Below are 18,759 nucleotides of genomic sequence, written 5' to 3' on the forward strand. Positions count from 1 at the left end.
ACCAATCCTGGGCTCAGAGTACAGGCCTAGGAAGGCTGCTATATTAACTATAAAACTAAATCGGGACCCTTGTACGTCGCTGCTTTCCTGCATAAAGCATGTGCAGTATTGGAACTGGGTATCCAGGATGACTCAATACAAATACACCTTTTATAAACGACCCTGACAACAAAACTCCCACTACTAAATATTTACCTTGTTTGTGAGAAAAAAAAATGCATTTTGGGATTGTGAGAAATTTTTGTCTTCAATTTGTGCTTTGGGTCCGAGGAGGACGTTTGTAGATGTCAAAGATGTTACAAGTTGTGGGTATGAGATGGAGGATGAGAACGGAGAGTCTGGGCATCGTATGAGGAAGCTAAACACAGGAACACAACATGAACTCCCATGTAAATGTACCGTGAGACTTAGAAATAGACGTACAGATACTGACACATTGAGACAACAGAGATATAGGAAAACAGTAACACAGGGAGACACATTGATACGTACAACACTGAAGATGACTGTAAAACAGTAGAAACACTGAGCCCACTGTCAAATACACACACAGATATAGCGTCATGGAGGGACATTCAGGTAGAAACATTCATACATGAACACAGTCACGGTTTCCAGTTCTGAAAAAGGTTGAAGCCTTTTCTTCTCTTTATCCGTGTATAGGAGCGATACACAGGAGACATGCTCTCAGGTCATTTCCAGGTACGCATGCCTAGCCAGTACCCCAGGCTCGCTCATGCAACGCTGGGTGCCAATGCAAAGGTTTAAGGACTTCATTTCCCAGAAGCCCATTTTGCAAACTCCTGCCCTCATTTCGGTGTCACCATGCAAACGTATGAGGGGGGAAACTCAAGCTCTCGTGCGCAGTCAGACATGCAGGAGGTCAGGGAGAGAGGGATGTAAAAGGAAGAGGAGACAGATAAAGATAGAAGAAAACATATGCGTACACAACAAAGGAAACAGGAGGACAGAAGAATTCAAAATAATTGAATAAATCAACAGAGAGCCAGAGAGAGAGAGAGAGAGAGAGAGAGAGAGAGAGGGGGGGGAGCGAGGGACACCTCCACCCCCAGGTGGGTTCTGGGTATATAATCTGTGTGAAGGGATTTGCTCACAGAGCTTACAGTAAAAAAAAAAAAAAGAAGAAAAAAGTGTGATTTTCAAGAGTATAAAAAAATGCTACTAGTGGTAGTCTTAACGTAAAGACAGAGAGATATGGGTCAGAGGTCAATATGAGGTCAGCATGAGGTCAGAGTTCGGAGAGGAGGAGGAGGAGTGAGTAGGAGGTAGAGAAGGGCGACCGGGCTGCAGATGACAAGTCGAGAGGAAACACAGCGACAGTCAGTCTCAGGAAGGAACCACGGACCCCTCCAGAAGGACATACAGACGGTCCGCCCCGAGGAACTCACTGAGGGCCCATGCATGGCAGGCAGAGAGCTGGAGCTGGAGGTCTACTATATTTACCTAGAATTATTGGGTGCAAGTCATCCTGTTCATAGTAAACAAACTCATGATTTAGGTTAAAATCCAGGAAGATCAGGGTTGTTTCCGAACTCATAGTAGGAATTAATTTCAATAGCTAGATAAATACACTGGCTAGTTCATGTCATGTACTATACATTCAGAGGAGGTGGAGGAGAGCCTCTCTGAAAGGGACATGTTGGTCATGGAGATACAGTACATGTTCCTCTAACGTAGATCTTCTTACGCTGTGATAAAAGCAGGGTTTTCCCCATGTATACCAAGCAGAAAGAAGGGTTCAGCATGTTTTAAACTGCAGATGGCAGCCAACTCACCAAACTACACTTGTGTGTCGTCACACTTTAAATAAGTCTGGACCAGTCCTTTAAATAACTCTGGACCACTTCTTTATATAACTGGACTATTATATTTAGTTATCTATGGACTATCCCTTTAGATATAGATGGACTATCCCTTTAGATAACTATTGACTATCCCTTTACATATCTATGGACTATCCCTTCAGATAACTATGGACTATCTTTTTAAATAACTCTGAACTATCCCCTTAGATAACTATGAACTATCCCTTAAGATATCTATGGACTATCCCTTAAGATATTGATGGACTATCCCTTTAGATAACTTTGGACTATCCCTTTAGATATCTATGGACTATCCCTTAAGATATCTATGGACTATTCCCAATCAAATGATTAGAATATATAAAGCTTTGAATGGACAAGTGGTTAATACTGAGGGGGGCTTATGATTGGACTTATGAACAGCTCTTGGGGCTGTTCAAAACAAAAAGAGAGAAATGCTTGACAGACTGAGATCAGTTTGAAGCAGCCTTGACGTTCCCTGTCATTGTTCTCCCAGTTTAACTCTGGGACACAAACATCTTCAACCGGTCCTTCATGTGTGATCAGCCAGAGACACAACAGCCCTCTAAAAAAGAACTCACACAGAGCGCCAAGGGAGGGCCTTTGAGGTACTGCTAATAAAACAGATGGACAGAAAGAGGGACAGACAGACATTCAGACAGACAGACAGACAGACAGACAGACAGACGGACGGACAGGTATCAGATGCACCGCAGCCGTGATCTGAACGTCTCTTTCATGGTCATGTGTTTACGCATCGTTACATCCCCGGGAATTGCTCCAGTTTGCACAGGGAGGACCAGTGGCCGGGCTGGAGACAGGGGACAGAGAGCTGGGCGGCTCCTCATGAGGACCACAGGGGGGAGAGCGCCCTCGGCAGGCCAGAGGGTGAAACTGGAGTCAATCAAGATGTACCATGTACCATGAGGAGGAGGAGGAGAAGGAGGAGGAGGAGGAGGAGCACTCTGTAGAGGAGAGCAGTTACCATGGGCCAACCTTATGCTCTACGGCAGACTGGTACCATGTATGGCAATGAGTTGATACACATTGAAGATATCCCATGTTGAAATGCCTTGGATTTAAAAGTCATAAGGGGGTGTATAGCCTGTTTTTAATTATTTGAATAAAATGTGTAATTTCTCTTTAAAGCAAACTGTGATAAAGACTGGACTAAAAAACACAATGCTAACAAAAAACATTTGTGCGCAGTTGAATGATTGTTTACTAGTAGGCCTATAATGGTTTACATGAGTGAATATATTTGGCTCTGGGATTTCTCCATCACTGTGCTGATGGCTGCATCAATACTCCAGTCCTAAATGTGCTCTGCTTCAAGATCCTCTAACCTTTAACTTTATGAAAACACAATCTTGAAGTGAATATTGAATGCTTGACTGCTTGACCACTTTTATTCTTAAAAACAAAGAAATATGTTAGCTACACGTTCACTCTTGAGAATGCTAAGTTGGCAATCTGAGTTGGCAATCAGACCTTCCATCTTGAGGTAGGTCTGATTCTTGTGCCAGGTGTCTCCCAATCTGGGTTATTCTTCACTGGATTTTGAAGCAGAAATCCATTCTTTGTGCCAGTTTGATCCAATTACAAATGGTCTCATCAAAGCCACCGCATACGAGTCTCAGGAACGAACATTATTTCAGGGGTCTCTAGACTTGAGTTATCTGGCACAGCTCTGGACCCTCAAGCTGAGGTCATGACTAGGAACTTCCCTGAGGCGCTCTGGAGGAGGAGGTAGGAGTATCCTGAGTCCCACTCAGTGTTGCTGCACGACAACATCTCACGATCAGCGTCTAATGTTCGGCGTCTAACGTCTAGCGTCTAACACCTGGTGTCTAACACTGGGCGTCTAACGTTTAGCATCTAATGTTTAGCATCTAATGTTTAGCGTCTAATGATTAGCGTATAATAACGGTAAGCGTATACCAATTAGCATACACCAGCTCTAACATTTTGCGTCTAATGTTTAGCGTCTAACGATTAGCGTCTAACGCTCAGCTTTAACGTTTAGCGTCTAACGTTCAGCGTCTAACGTTCAGCGTCTAACGTTCAGCGTGTAACTCTCAGCTTTAACGTTTAGCGTCTAACGTTCAGCTCTAACGATGATTAGAATCTAACAATGATTAGTGTCTATAGCTCAGCTTTAACGTTCAACGTCTAACGATTAGCGTCTAATGTTCAGCTTCTAACGCTCAGCTCTAATGACGATTAGAATCTAATTAGCGTCTAACGTTCAGCGTCTAAAGTTTAGCATCTAACGTTCAGCTCAGTGTTAAATAGAAAAGACAAGGAAGGAAACTGCAGAGAAGAAACAACAAGGCAAACCTGGGTTTGCGGTTTGGGTCGGCCCCCGAGCGTAAGGATCTGTCTGCACTTTGGGGTTCTGAGCCGTGGTCTTACCATTGGTCAGACCCGGGGAGAGGTGCTCTCTCTCACTGGGCCGGCAGCGGTTCAGCTCCCGAGAGCCCTGCCGGCCCTGGGGCTGGGGTGGCGGCCCCTCCAGCATGGTGACGATGTCCATGCGGTCGATGCTCTTCAGGGCCACGTACAGACTCTCCACTGGGGGGGACACATGAGGGGGGCACGAGGTACACAGAGAGAGGGGAAGGAGACACAGAACGGTTAGAGCAACAGGATCGATTAACGTAGAACAACCACCACAATAGCAATAGCATGGTGGAACATCTGGATCTGAGATGACCTGAAACCGGTGTATAGACCTTGGAAGAGAAGATGGGGTTGATGGATCTGAAAACAGTGTGTAGATCCTACAGGAGGAGACCAGGTAAAGGAGAACCTGCGTGAGATTATGACTGATGTGAAGGTGAGTTAAGACTCACTTCTCATGTACTCACTCTTGGCCCTCTTGCCCTCCCTGGTAGCCCACAGGTTGAGCAGTGCGGAGCTCTGCTCCAGCAGCGAGTTGGGGTTCTCCACCCGGATCTTGTTGATGTCGTCCACACTGAGCTGGAGCTCACGGGCTAGCTCTGTAGGACACAAGGAGGAGAGGATGTATAACACAGACCCTAGCTCTGTGGGACACAACGAGGGAACAAATATTTAAAATAATTGAATGGTAGCACATGATTCAAAGCTAGTGTGAACATTTTAAAGTGGAAAGTGGAGTATCTAGGTGAAAAAAATTGGAAGGAGTGGGGTCCCAAAATCTGTAGAGAATAAAAAAGAAAGAAAGAAGAAAGCCTAAGAGAGAGCAAGAATAGTTGAGCGCTGCTTGCAGCATTCACCTAAATACATGTGAACAATGCGCTTCAGCGTTCAGAACAAAGCGGCTCCATTCCAGTCAGCAGAACAGCCAACATGCACTAGTGAGCTCCAGAGAATCGTCTCCCCAGCCCCGTCAGTGTAGCATGACAGCTGCTGACTGGACTTTTGTTTAATCATCTTTAATGGTTTAAAAAGGCTGCCCATCGCAAGACGTATGTTTTGCGGTGGACAGCCTTTTTAAACCATTAAAGATGCATCTTTAATGGTTTAAAAAGGCTGCCCACCGCAAGACGTATGTTTTCATGACGTTGTGTCTCCTTCTAGACTAACTATCTAGAATGTTCTTTACCTTAAAAGAGAATCCTAAGATATCACCACGGCCATTACACAAAGGGGTTTCAAACAGACACCTCAAATTGCCCTCAGAAGGCAGAGTCAATCCCTCAGCCCCACTAAAGAAGATGCTATAACTACTAGCACGCTGTGGTGTCATCCATTTAGCACCCCTCCTCCCAAAAGAACATCCCGCTGTCACAGTTTACCCTCACGACCATTCTACTCACTTATCTACAAAGGAAGATAAGTGTTCCCCCCTACTACCTACATACAGGCCTACCTACATATACACACCTACCTACATACAGGCCTACCTACATACACGCCTGCCTACATACAGGCCTACCTACATACACACCTACCTACATACAGGCCTACATACACGCCTACCTACATACAGGCCTACCTACATACAGGCCTACCTACATACAGACCTACCTACGTACAGGCCTACTTACGTACAGGCCTACCTACGTACAGGCCTACCTACATACACTCCTACCTGCATAGACGCCTACCTACATACACACATACCTATATATATACAGGCCTACCTACCTACAGGCCTGCCTACATACAGGTCTACCAAACTAAATCCCAGTCTCCAAAGCCCTTTTAGTGAGGAAATAAAAAAAAGTGTGCATGTAAGATTTCCAGCAGCCGGTAAGTGCCGGTTCCTCCACTCACCAGCCCAGCTCAGTCCCAGCTGTTCTGCGATCAGAGCCATCTTTAACTCTGTCCTTTCCATGGCAGTCATGGCCGCTGCAGAAACCACAGCAGAATTGATACCTTAACAAATGAGATGAAGATTTTCAGACTCAGTTGAAAAGTTCTGTCACTGTTCTTTGGTTTCACCTTGTACCTTTGGCTGTACCTAATGATCAATGCTCAATGCTAATGATAATAAACCTTTTTCTTAATCTTGTAATTTCCCGTACATCTGCAGGGTTTGAAACTAAATAACATAAGAGTGTGAACCCTAGTGAGCATAAGAGTGTGAACCCTAGTGAACATAAGAGTGTGAACCCTAGTGAGCATAAGAGTGTGAACCCTAGTGAGCATAAGAGTGTGAACCCTAGTGAACATAAGAGTGTGAACCCTAGTGAACATAAGAGTGTGAACCTTAGTGAACATAAGAGTGTGAACCATAAGAGTGTGAACCTCGTACCCATGGCCGGCTCATTCAGAGCGCTGTATCTCTCCCTCAGAGCTAGTGGGGTCAGAGTTCGTCTCCGGTCTTCACTCCCAACCGCCTGCCAAACAAAAGGACATGACGTCATTCAGAGCAAATCTTCAGAGCTGATCGTTCCTCATTAGATCATCATCATCAGATACACATGTTGATATATTGATGGACTCTTTACCCTGATGCACGGGGGCATGGTGATGTTGAGGTTGCAGAGGACTTGTTGGCTGTCTTCATACTTGGTGGACTTGCGAAGGAACGACAAATATCCAGTGGGATCCTTGCTGCTGTCTCTCACCTGAAGGTGATATGAAGTGGCTTCAGAGATATATTCCGTTTTTATGATAACAGCGAAACACAATACAGGAGGAAAGGGATTTGGATTCCTGCAGCTGGCTTCATTTGATGGGGAGGGAATACATCACTTAATGACACTTAATTGACAGATAAGTTGAATACCTTTCATAAGTTGTTGGCACAATCAACAACTTCCTCAACTTCCTAACAATGTGAATAGAACATTCATTTTAAGGTCATGGTGACTTTAGAAAATGAGAGTACGAAATCCCCCCCCCACACACACACACACACACACACACACACACACACAGTATACTGTCTTATAAAAACACCTTGACGGAGACAGGAAGCCTGTTATCCTTGAAGGCCTGGAAGCTGAAGCAGCGAGGCTGCTGGGTGGCCTTCCTGATGGGCACCAGGTTCCCTGAACACTCCAGGTGGAGAGGCATACCTTCCATCACCTGCAGGGGGCAACACTGGGATCAGCCAACGCAAACAGGAAATGGACACGAACAAAATGGCGAGCGATATGGGCCATTTTCCTAAAACTAAAAAAAAGTAGCCAAATAAGAAATAAGTCGTAGGGCCCTATCTTGCGCCCGGCGCAATTGACTTTCTACACCGACGCATGTGTCGTAGTTTGCACCCGGCGCAAAGCTGATTTTCCCCCGCAGAAACCATGCGCCACTACACTTGCGCCTGGAGAGGCGTGTCGGCGAAAAGCAGGGGCGTGTTCCGGCGCAAATGATACATGGTGCTATTTTAGTGATCTAAAAAATGCGCCAATGCAATTGCACCACTGACCGAAAAATACCTGGTCTATAGTGGATGGCGCAGTTGTTGTTGCTATTTTGACGTGCCATAGCAGGTCGGAACTACCACATAGCCTACGCTTACACACACGTAGGCTATACACAGCACAAACATGCAAACTATTAACTATTATTTAATGATTGTGGAAACATTTTTTTCAAAACTATATTATAGGCTTCCAAAACAAAATCTAATTTTAGGGTAAATGGTTGGTTAAATTATTTGGGAAAGAACAGCTGATACAGCGGTAAGTTGTACTTTTAAATCAATGCATCTGCAAACACCGTACAGCAAACACATATGTTCTTGACACAGACATCGTGTACAAGCCCATTACTTTTAGGATTGATGAGTATTTGATCGTGAGAAAACATAGTTTTACCGCGAGTGAGAATTTTTTTTGTTTTTTTTTGTTTAAAAGAATGAATGAATGCGGGTGATGCTTGGTGCACGTGTGTGTGCGCACCCATCTGTTTAAACATGCAAATTAAACACAAAACGCATAATGCAGTCCATGGCGATGTATATTAATGGGGGGACACATGCATATTATGAACATAGGCCTACAATACTGGTAACAAACAATGTTTGTTAATGGATTGCCGCATATCATTAAATAGACCCACAGTTGCGGCCATCAAGGACCGCGTCCGCATATCATATGATTTAAGTTGTCTTTGCCGCAATTTACATGACGAATCAGTGTTTCTGAAGTTGGAGAAGAAAACGCTATTCCATGTGTGAATTATGCCTACTATTTGGCCATAAACTGAGCCATTTGAAGTTTGAAATTCATGTGGTCATGCATCTGTCTCAGCGGAGACTGCAAACGCGCTGTCAAAAATCAACTCGTCAAGTCAAATGCGCTGAGTCTTAAAGGGGATGGCAGGTGGAACTCTCATTGGTTTATTGCACGTTACGCCCAAAACACACCTACAGGTTTCAGCCCAACCCTTTTTAGATTTGCGCCGGGCGCAAAGCTCATTTATCCCGCCGTCATAATAGCAACAGCGCCGTCGAACCGCCCACAAAGTACTTTGACTTTGCGCCTTGACGTCTGCGTTTTAGACCGTCTAACTAGGGCCCGTAGTCTTAAATGTTGCTTTATTGCTATGTGAGGTGTCACCTAAGGACAAACACAGGTGTCACTGAACACTCATGACTGCTGCCGTGCTGTTTAGCGTTTAATGTACCAGGGTACGGGTAGTAGACTAGCCTGGTGAGAATAGGTCCCATACCTGTGCCCTGGCACACAGGACGTGTTAGCAGTGACATCTGTGAGAGGGACTACAGGCAACCTGAATGAGCAGCTCTTCTAATCCTCAGTTCTCCTGACCTCTATGTCCCGGCTGCGGGCCACCTCGTTGAAGTTCTCGTGCTGCTCCAGGGTCTTGTCCATCTTGTCGTCCGTCATGCAGTAGCAGCGCAGGCGGCCTTCACGGACCTCGTTCATCTTGGCGAACACCACGAACTTGGCCATGTAGGGCACGGCCGACAGCTCTCGGTACAGCAGGTTGGCGAAGGCCACCGCCTCCGCCGTCCGGGGGCAGTCCGCCAGCCAGAACCTGGAGCAGCGACACATAGCGTGAGTCTCCGGAGCTCGCCACGCCCTCATAACCAGCTTTGAGGCGGAGCGCGCTCCTCAGGGCTGTTCTAGAGGCGCTGCTCACCGCGCGGACACGTTGGTGGTGAAGTTGGCGCACTCGTTGGTGTAGAGCAGCTTGGTGGTGCCGGTGATGTCCTCCCACTGGGCCGGGGCAGTGCCTCCTGCAAGGGAGGACATTGGATCAACGCGTTGCCGTGGTGGAACCTCTGACTGCTGCCAAGCCAGAGCAGCAGAGAGACTAGGGCTAGGGTAGTGTGGCGCTGTGGGCCGCCTTCCAGACCACCAGCTCTGGGTCAGATGCCCCCCTCCTGTAGCCTACTGATCCTAGGGTAGATGCCTGAACACGACTGCTTCCTCATGACATGTACGGGAGGATGTAGTTACTGTAAGTCGCTGTTGATAAAAGCATCGGCTACAGAGTGCCATCGCAGGGGCCCTCCATCCCTCCCCGGTACAATACCTATGACGGAGCAGAGGAGGCGCAGGCTGGTGGTGTCTCCCTCCCCAGCGTCCCGCGGGCTGTCCCTCCAGGAGGGGGGCAGCGGGATGCGCAGGCCAATGGGCCGGTGGAACTTGCGTCGGCGCGGCTCCACCGTCACCACGGGGCTGAAGTTGGCCTGGTTCCCCAGCAGCTTGGCCACCAGCTCGTCTGGAACCGGCTGGGCCTGGGGGCGGAGGAGGAGGAGGTCAGAGGGTGGAGGAGGAGGAGGAGAAGGTCAGAGGGTGGAGGAGGAGGAGGAGAAGGTCAGAGGGTGGAGGAGGAGGTGGTCACAAGGTGGAGGAGGAGGTCACAGAGTAGAGGAGGTGACAGGGTGGAGGAGGAGGAGGTGACAGGGTGGAGGAGGAGGTCACAGGGTGGAGGAGGTGACAGGGTGGAGGAGGAGGAGGTCACAGGGTGGAGGAGGTCACAGGGTGGAGGAGGAGGAGGTCACAGGGTGGAGGAGGAGGAGGTCACAGGGTGGAGGAGGTGACAGGGTGGAGGAGGCGGTCAGAGGGTAGAGGAGGAGGTCACAGGGTGGAGGAGGAGGTCAGAGGGTGAAGGAGGTGACAGGGTGGAAGTATCAACCAAGTGGTCAGAGAAAATAGTGGAGAAGGGACGGGAGGGGATTCAGAGAGAGGGGGAGGGAGAGAGGGGGGGCTCGGAGAAAGGAGGAGGGGGAGAGGCGGGGCTCGGAGAAAGGGGGAGGGGGAGAGGGGGGGCTCAGAGAGATGGGGAGGGGGAGAGAGGGGGCTCAGAGAGATGGATGAAAGAGGATATGAGGATGCTTATCCAGAGGTTGGATAATACCAGCAGATGTTGGAGGAATCATGAAGATACTATAGATATGAAATGAGGGGAAGGAAGGGAGGTGTCTTTTTTTTTCTTTGTTTATTGTAAAAATGTAACAAAAAGTTGAACATAAACGATTTTCTAGAATCATTCATACGATTTGGATATCACAGTAGAATGCAGGTTTTGATGAGGCCTGTATAAAACATTAATAATCCAGTTAACACAAATGAATAAAGAAATGAGAAATTACAAAAAGGAGTACAAAACGATGATCTACCTTGCAATTAATTTGCCTTCACTTCTATATCTTTAGAAAGACTCATTTACGTGTAAATAGGCATTAATTTAGCAAAATATACTATATATATATATTAGTATATATAATAATATTAGCAGTAGACACATCTAAAATATGTACATGATAACAGACATGCATGGCTGTAAGGGATGCATCACATGCACTAACCAAAACCTGCAGACTGGAAGGTAGAAACTGAAACATATAATATAAAACTTTCTTTCTGTCTCAATGATGAATAAAGTAAATGAACCCACTGGTCCATGCTGGAAATGCTGATCAATACATTGAAGCTATTCTAATAACAAAAATATAAAAGTCGTGAAACAGTGAACAAAAGAGCAATAGCAGCTCTAACTGGAGTGAAATGAAACAGGTCAATGAGTTAACAAAGGTGCTGATGGGAGCGGGCCAAGAGCACAGGGAAACAAACCAAGGTCCAGGGAATCGTCAAAGAAATAAACAGACATGAAAGAATGAAATAACAAAAAAGTCTGAAGAACAGGTCAGGTTGTAACGTCGTGGTTCCATGCTGAGGCGGAGAAGACCTGCCGGTCACTAAGGCCCTCAGGCCCCCCGTCTCTCCTCGTCCTCCCACCTCACCTGCAGCCCCAGGCGGACCCGCTTGGTGACGGCCGTCTCGGGGAAGGACGCCTGCACCATGGGCAGCAGCTTGCTGGTCAGGGCCCCCCCCTCAGGGCCAATCAGGTCGCTCTCCTGCTGCACGCGCGACACCACGGCCAGGTAGAGCGGGAAGTCGGTGGAGATGATGCGGCGGATACGCTTCTTGCCGAGCTCCTCTTGACTCTCCAGGTCTGGGGAGGGGCGGAGGGCGGGCGGGGGTCAGGTGACCTTGCGTTCGTACGTTCAGTTTCGGTGCTATTCTACTCTTATGTCGCTTTTGTCATCGTTTGAAGCCCACAGTGTTGGGCTCCCTTACCCTCGTCCATCCCGTTGAGGATGGTCTCCAGCACCTCGTCGCCGTAGCGATTGCGGTGCTCCTTCCACACGGAGCCGTTCTCGCTCCTCAGGACCACCAGCTCCCTGTCCCCCCGGCCCAGAGCGGCGAAGTGAGGGATCTCCACTATCACCGGCCTGCCACACACACACACACACACACACACACACACACACACACACACAAACATATTAACTACTACTTTAAATTACACATTAAATGACAAACTCCCCGCCGGCTACAGCCAGTTTGGGCCGGTTCAGCCGTGGTCTGCAGGCCCCCCTCACCCCAGGAACTGCATGCCGGCGGGGCCCAGGGAGATGATGCGGCTGGCCAGCCCCTCGCCCTCCACCAGGGGGGGGGGCGTGGTCAGCTTCTGGGGCTTCACCAGCCGGCAGGTGATGCGCGTGGGCGCGGCGCAGGTCCGGGGCGGTATGATGACCCGCAGGCCGTTGTGTCTGCTGCCCCGCATGGAGCCGCCGCGAGCGTCCACCATGAAGCTCACCAGGAACCTGGGGGCCACAGGGGTCACGGTCATCATCATCCTCATGAATCACCCTTGGTGTGGTTCTCCACAACTTCATCCTCATCATCACCCCCATCCTCTTCCAATGACATTCATCATCATCATCATCATCATCATCTTCATCATCATAATGTTCAGTAAAGAAGTCTTTTCAAAGCACTAGTCGGTGCTAAGTAGCACCAACATATCTAAACCTGCAGGACCTGCAGGATGTACTCCCCCCTCCCTGTGTGCTCCCCATGTTCAGGGTGATCAGTGTCTACAGAGGGAGCCCAGCCCCCCCAGGCTCAACCACCCCACCATCTCCTCTCCTCTGAAGCTATTTGGTCGATGAGAAAGTCCAATTTTATAGAAAGAAGTGGGTCAATTGAAGAAGTATCATAGGGCCAGTTTAATGATGTAAGCCTCTATCACAATGAGTGGTCTCCCAGGAGACCACAGACCCCCGTCCGGATGAGGATGGAATGCCCCCTGCTAGCCTGAAGCTTGGCACGGAGAACCTTCCAGACAGCCACAGAGCTCTAGAACGGCAGGCAGTAAAATGGCTGCCGAGTAGGCCTTCATCCTACAATGATAAACTTCTAGTGAATGGAAAGGCAGATGTCAAATGCAGTTTAAAACCCAGTGACATGACAGGGATCTGGTCCCAGGGCTGTTGCTGACAAGTGACCCGCTTGGGGGGCTGTGCTGCGGTGAAAGGCTGACAGGAAGTGACCCGCTGGGGGGGGGAGGGTGGCTGTGCTGCGGTGAAAGGCTGACAGGAAGTGACCCGCTGGGTGTGCTGTGCTGCGGTGGAAGGCTGGCTGACCCGGTGTGTATGGGGCTGGCCACCGGGCTGACGTTGTCCGACGTCTCCGTCGCCGGGCTGCTGGGTATCAGCGAGTCGTCGTCGTACTCTTTGGGGAGAGGAAGGGGAGTGTGTAGCTGCGGCAGAAGAAGAACAGAACAGACGGAGTTCATGTCTCCGTTCAAATCATCAGGAGGAGGAGGAGCGTGACGCTCAGCATGACCTGCTGGTTTAGCATTAAACAGACGCACGAACAAAATGCTTCATGAAGATCTGATATATGCCGATCCTGGAGAGTCTTATTAAAGGACAGAGAAATGCGAGGCAGAGACAGGAGGACGTAGTGAGGGTCTGACCTGCTCCACCTCCTGCTCCTTCAGCAGCACCGTCTCCGGGGACACGCGGGGGATCCTGGGTAGTGACGGGGACAGGTTCCTGTCAGGAGGAACGAGAAACAGTCAAGTTGTAACGAGTCTGGCGTCAAACGAGCTCTGCCACACATCCTGTCTGCCCGTGCTAGCTCTGCCCGCCTCCCCACCCCCCCCCCCCCCCCCCCCACCGTCTGCCCCTAGCGCTGTCAGCTGGTCCCCCGTAGCCCCCCCCCACTGAGACCCCAGCCCTGCCACCCTTACGCTGTGCCTAGCCCTCTCTCGTACTCCATGGATTTCTTTGGGGACAGGAAATCGTCATCATGGTCTTTCAAGTCATCCATCTTCATGTACCTGGCGCCGTCCGTGGCCAGCTCCTCCCCTTCACACACACAAGAGACCGCCAGCAGGTCAGGTGACCAGGGTGGGTGGGGGAGAGTGAGGAGGAGGAGAGACAACACAGAACAAAACAAATTGTTTACCGAGGTGAGAGGATGTGCAGAGACGGGACATGACATCACAGGATTGGGGCGTGTGTGTGTGTGTGTGTGTGTGTGTGTGTGTGTGTGTGTGTGTGTGTGTGTGTGTGTGTGTGTGTGTGTGTGTGTGTGTGTGTGTGTTGGACGTTTCTCATTCAGATGTTAGTTTTGTGAGTCGGCACTTGCTGAACCAAGATGCATGTTAGAGTCACCAGGTACCACAGGATGTTTTCTATGTACGCTGTGTTCAAGTCAACATACAAACCGTGTGGTATACATCAGCATTAGGAGTGGCCCTCACTTACCACCAAGCCATCATGAGTGGTGGGACCCAAAATCATGAGGGGCTGAGACCATGAGGGGCCACAGTGTGTGTGTGTGTGTGTCTGTGTGTAGCAGTAAGGTTTAGCAGCATATCAGTTCACACACCAGTCAATGTCATGACATCGATTTTAAGTGCAACACTTCTTCACACCATGGCGCTGTGATCTATACGGCTGAATAGCTTGAACACTTTACTTCCTAATAGTTTGAACGGTATGGTTAGAGGGGTATAGCTCAGAGTGTAGAGGAGGGATGTGCAGGTCGAGGTCTCATTGGCAGCCACTCAGGAAAAGAAACCTCCCGTATTGTTAATGAATAAGAAGTGTTACTGGAGGGACAGACAGAGGTCACAGACGTGATGCCATGGGCGCATGCCAATGAGCATGAGAGCCACCATAACACTGAGCACCGACAGAGAGACACAGAGACAGAGGGAGAGAGAGAGGGAGATTAAAAACGGGAAATGACAGAGAGAAAGCATGAGCAGGAGAGAGAGAAGAATAGCAGAGAGACGGACAGAGAAGTAAAAGGAAAGTGGTAACGAGAGAAAGAGAAAAGGAAGAGAATGACAGGGAGAGGGAGGAGGGAGAGACAGAGGGACCGGGAGAGGGAGGAAAGGCTAAGTGAGCTTGAAATGGAGCCACAGACTTTATCACGACCTACAGACGCTGCACGATGGAGAGAGGAAGAGACATTCATACCTAGTGTTAGCTGTGCAACTCCTAAAGAGGGCAAAAGGCAAAAAGGCAATCTTTTAGGGAGCTCTAAAATAAAAAACACGGCCCATTTAACACAAACCCATCCTCACAAACATGAGAAAAACACTGAAATGTAAGACCATAAAACCTCAAGTGTCATTCAGCAGGAGCAATATCAATGTGGGATATTCCTAACCACACAGGTCAATGTGAGTGTAGTTGTGATTCAGATGAGGGGGTAATACCTTCATCCTCAGAAACGTCCAAGATCTCATCCACCGTCTCCGGGAAACTCATGCGATGCTTCTCTGTGGTCGTCTGGGGGACAAACACCAGTAGGAGGTAGATTAGCTCCGTAAGGACTAAGAAGCTAAAAATGAAAACCTTCTTATGCAGAAGAGGGTTGAAGAGCTCCCGGTCTCACCATAGTGGCCGTCTCCTCTGTGACCAGCTTCAGGACGTCGATGACGGAGATGTAGCCCAGCCTCTTAGCGATGGCCAGGGCGGACATGCCGTTCTGCACAGAGAGAGCAGAGGAAGGACGTCACACACAACCACAGGATAGTCTCGCAGTAGGGTGAGGATCACACACACAACCATAGGATAGTCTAGAAGTAGGGTTGGGATCATACATACAACCACAGGATAGTCTAGAAGTAGGGTGAGGAGTTGGACTTCAGACACTCCTCAGGGGAGGTCCAGCAGAAGGTCTGGAATGACTAACTCCTTCCTGATCACTAGATTCAATGTCTGCTGTGCGTCACCTAATGAGATGTCCCCTAATGACACGTCACCTAACGAGGCATCACTTAACGAGGCGCCACCTAATGACGCGACACCTCAAGACCGATCATGTGGTGACGCATTCTCACCGAGGTCAGGTCGTTGGGCTGCGCCGCGTGCTTCAGCAGCAGGGTCACTATGTCCGTGTGTCCCTGCTGGGCGGCCTGGTGCAGCGGGGTGTAGTCCACCTGGAGGACATTAGAGGGCGGTAGAGGACAACCAGGCTGTGTTACCGCGGTGTTACTCGCAGAGGAGCAAGAGAAACTTCACCTTTGCTTGTGAAGGCCCAGTGGGAACAATGTTCATACACACACACTATGCAAATGTTTTCTGTTATTATAGATTATTAAAAATATACAATGTGGATCTTTTTATATGACAGATTCACAATGCGATTCATTAACAGGTCCAGTTCTTACATTTGTTATATATTAACAGCATTCATCATATTTTTCCAGTAACACATTTTAAATTGTTATAAAATGATGACACTAAGTCACACTGTATTTACTTATTTGTTAGTGTAAAGATGTGAATTTGTTAACATGGCGACTGGCCATGGTGTGCTTTGTGTCCAGAGCAGTTGAGATCTAGGTCTGAACCTGGCCAGAGGGGGCGCACTCACCCTAGTTTTGCTGTTGACGTTGGCTTGTCCCTGCAGCAGGAACTTCACCATCTTGATGTTGCCATAGTGACACGCTACGTGGAGAGGGGTGTAGCCCATCTGAGAGAAAACAGAGACAACAAAATATAAACCCTCCAACCAACACTGAGCATGAGGGGATCCCCAGCTTAGAAGTGAACCAGAAAGATCCCTCAGCCCTGTTGTTGATAACAACTCAGTCTATCAAGAAGTTAAAAGCCAAAGACTCATTGTGCCTAATAGACCCTAGACTTATATATATAGACTTATATATATAGACTTATATACATAGACGCCACATTGGCCTTTATGTCAAAAAGACCATGTCTAAGAGACTTATAGACTCATACACGCCCGATGGCCAGTCAACGTGGTCGCTATGTTGGAGAGGCCAGGACAGGCCAGTCAACAAATAATAGCAAAGCTCTTTCTGGATTAAAGCACTAGAAAAGGTTACATCTCTCTACCCATGATTTCAATGAGTCATTTTTAATCTATGTGGAGTACACATTGTTTTCATTCATAATCATTCACATAAAATACATAATATCATTTAATAGGAATGTAAAGAAGAATCATTGACATGGGTTGAGAATGTAAATGTTATCCACTGTTTACTTGTGTTTGTTTCTATGCCTCTCCAACATGGCGGCCAGTATCTATGTCACAGAGTCTTTTCCCAGAGCGTCGTCGCAGGACAAACACAGATGTCACTTATATCTAATGATGGGTCCGCTGCTCTAATGTACCGGGCGCGGTAAGTAGACTTATCTTCACTGGTTAAGTCTACTACCTGTGCCCTGGTGTATAAATAGAGCAGACCCATAATTAGTGTTACAAGCTGTGTTTGTCCCATGATGCACCGGTGTTTGCCCCACCTTGCACCTGTGCTAAAGGGTCCAGGCTAGAGCCCACAGCAGGCAGCTGCAGCTCAGGGTAATGATGCCACAGACTGGTTGACAAGACAAATATCTATGCACTACATGAAAGCAATATGTGTCTTTTATTTATCTAAATGTAATATTAGACACAAAACCATTGGAGTCGAAGTCCAAATTAACTTGTGAAGCCAGTTTCTTGTTCAGTAACAGTTTAACAGCAGCTCCACTCATTCTAATTCTGAAACTGTACTCTTATGGGTATTTCTGAGCCCATGTTGTCCAGTATATACATAACGGTATGACTTGATACTCTCCATACTCTCTCCTTACAAGTGGAGCTAAACTGTGGTGTTGTTCCATCAGCCACAAGCTCATTCCTGGGTGAGGAAGTCGTGTATTGATGGTAACCTGAAGCTGGGCTAGGAGGTCAGGAAGCTATTTCTGTTCTGGGAGGAAAGGTCACTACTTAATCTATCTGACCACAAGCACAAAGGGAGAGGAAGTCTTTTACGTGAAGACATGCACTAATATGGATTAGGCCCATATTTGTTCCTAATTGTTAGTAGTGGGAATAGTTATTTTGGTTCAAAGACTTAACATTAAGGATATCTTGCTTTATATCTCCATTTAAAGTAATGGACAACGGAAATATGTAATTTAAGGGGAAGGAAATCCCCAAATCACATTTTCAGTTGAACACTTTTACTACCACTTTTTGGTTTAACAAATTCACAGTTTCATTTTTTCATAAAATGTGTGATCAAGTTAGATAGGGCAGGTCTTTAATGTACAGGACATGAGCTACTTGATCTCACTGCATTCCTACATAGGCTGCCCCCTGTGGAACGGACCGCTGGGTTGTGTGTGTGTAGTGGACCACTCGGTTGTGTGTGTGTAGTGGACCCCTCGGTTGTGTGTGTGTAGTGGACCACTCGGTTGTGTTTGTGTACTGGACCACTCGGTGGTGACGGTGTGTCTGGGCCTACCCGTGTAGCGGCGTAGACGGACGCCCCCTGGTTCACCAGGATGTCCCCGATGCCCACGTGTCCCTCCTGGGCCACGAGGTGGAGCGGGGTCAGTCCACTCTGGAGGAGAGAGGAAGAGGCGGAGCCACATCAGCTAAGGAGCGACCGGAGGCCCGAGGCCACGCCTGGGCGCCAGCCCCCTCTCTGATGATGGATGGCTATTGCCAATGCTCTCTGGCTCGGTCTTATTGGAGTCCAGCGATTACCCCTCCCCTCGCAGGTCCTATCCATCATTATCGTCTAGTCTGAGCCAGTTGGCACTATCACAGGGGAAACTACTTTCAGTGCAAGTGCTCTTTCTGATTGGCTCAAACTGGTGCCAGGTGACGTCATTTCCCATTTAGACCAAGTGCAGAGACTGTTTGTGCTGTGCTGTGGTTTGAGATGT

The 18,759-nt window shown here is 48.2% G+C and overlaps 1 protein-coding gene across 1 annotated transcript in view; it reads right to left on the reverse strand.

Annotated features, from left to right (window-relative positions):
• LOC311343336 (ankyrin-1-like) overlaps nt 1-18,759 on the reverse strand; it is a gene marked incomplete at both ends in the record, with an annotated part of 34,839 nt that overhangs the window by 3,688 nt on the left and 12,392 nt on the right. The window contains 20 exons of the mRNA XM_084468203.1: nt 4,263-4,421; nt 4,718-4,849; nt 6,111-6,185; nt 6,592-6,676; nt 6,788-6,907; nt 7,242-7,370; nt 9,059-9,287; nt 9,393-9,489; nt 9,789-9,993; nt 11,503-11,714; nt 11,840-11,994; nt 12,145-12,369; nt 13,192-13,307; nt 13,527-13,605; nt 13,827-13,920; nt 15,285-15,357; nt 15,464-15,556; nt 15,912-16,010; nt 16,448-16,546; nt 18,333-18,431. Coding sequence (XP_084324329.1) covers nt 4,263-4,421; nt 4,718-4,849; nt 6,111-6,185; nt 6,592-6,676; nt 6,788-6,907; nt 7,242-7,370; nt 9,059-9,287; nt 9,393-9,489; nt 9,789-9,993; nt 11,503-11,714; nt 11,840-11,994; nt 12,145-12,369; nt 13,192-13,307; nt 13,527-13,605; nt 13,827-13,920; nt 15,285-15,357; nt 15,464-15,556; nt 15,912-16,010; nt 16,448-16,546; nt 18,333-18,431 — 2,575 coding nt within the window. The remainder of the gene's footprint in view (nt 1-4,262; nt 4,422-4,717; nt 4,850-6,110; nt 6,186-6,591; nt 6,677-6,787; nt 6,908-7,241; nt 7,371-9,058; nt 9,288-9,392; nt 9,490-9,788; nt 9,994-11,502; nt 11,715-11,839; nt 11,995-12,144; nt 12,370-13,191; nt 13,308-13,526; nt 13,606-13,826; nt 13,921-15,284; nt 15,358-15,463; nt 15,557-15,911; nt 16,011-16,447; nt 16,547-18,332; nt 18,432-18,759) is intronic.

This window comes from Micromesistius poutassou (assembly GCF_964030765.1).
Source record: "Micromesistius poutassou genome assembly, chromosome: 5".
Lineage (NCBI taxonomy): Eukaryota > Metazoa > Chordata > Actinopteri > Gadiformes > Gadidae > Micromesistius > Micromesistius poutassou.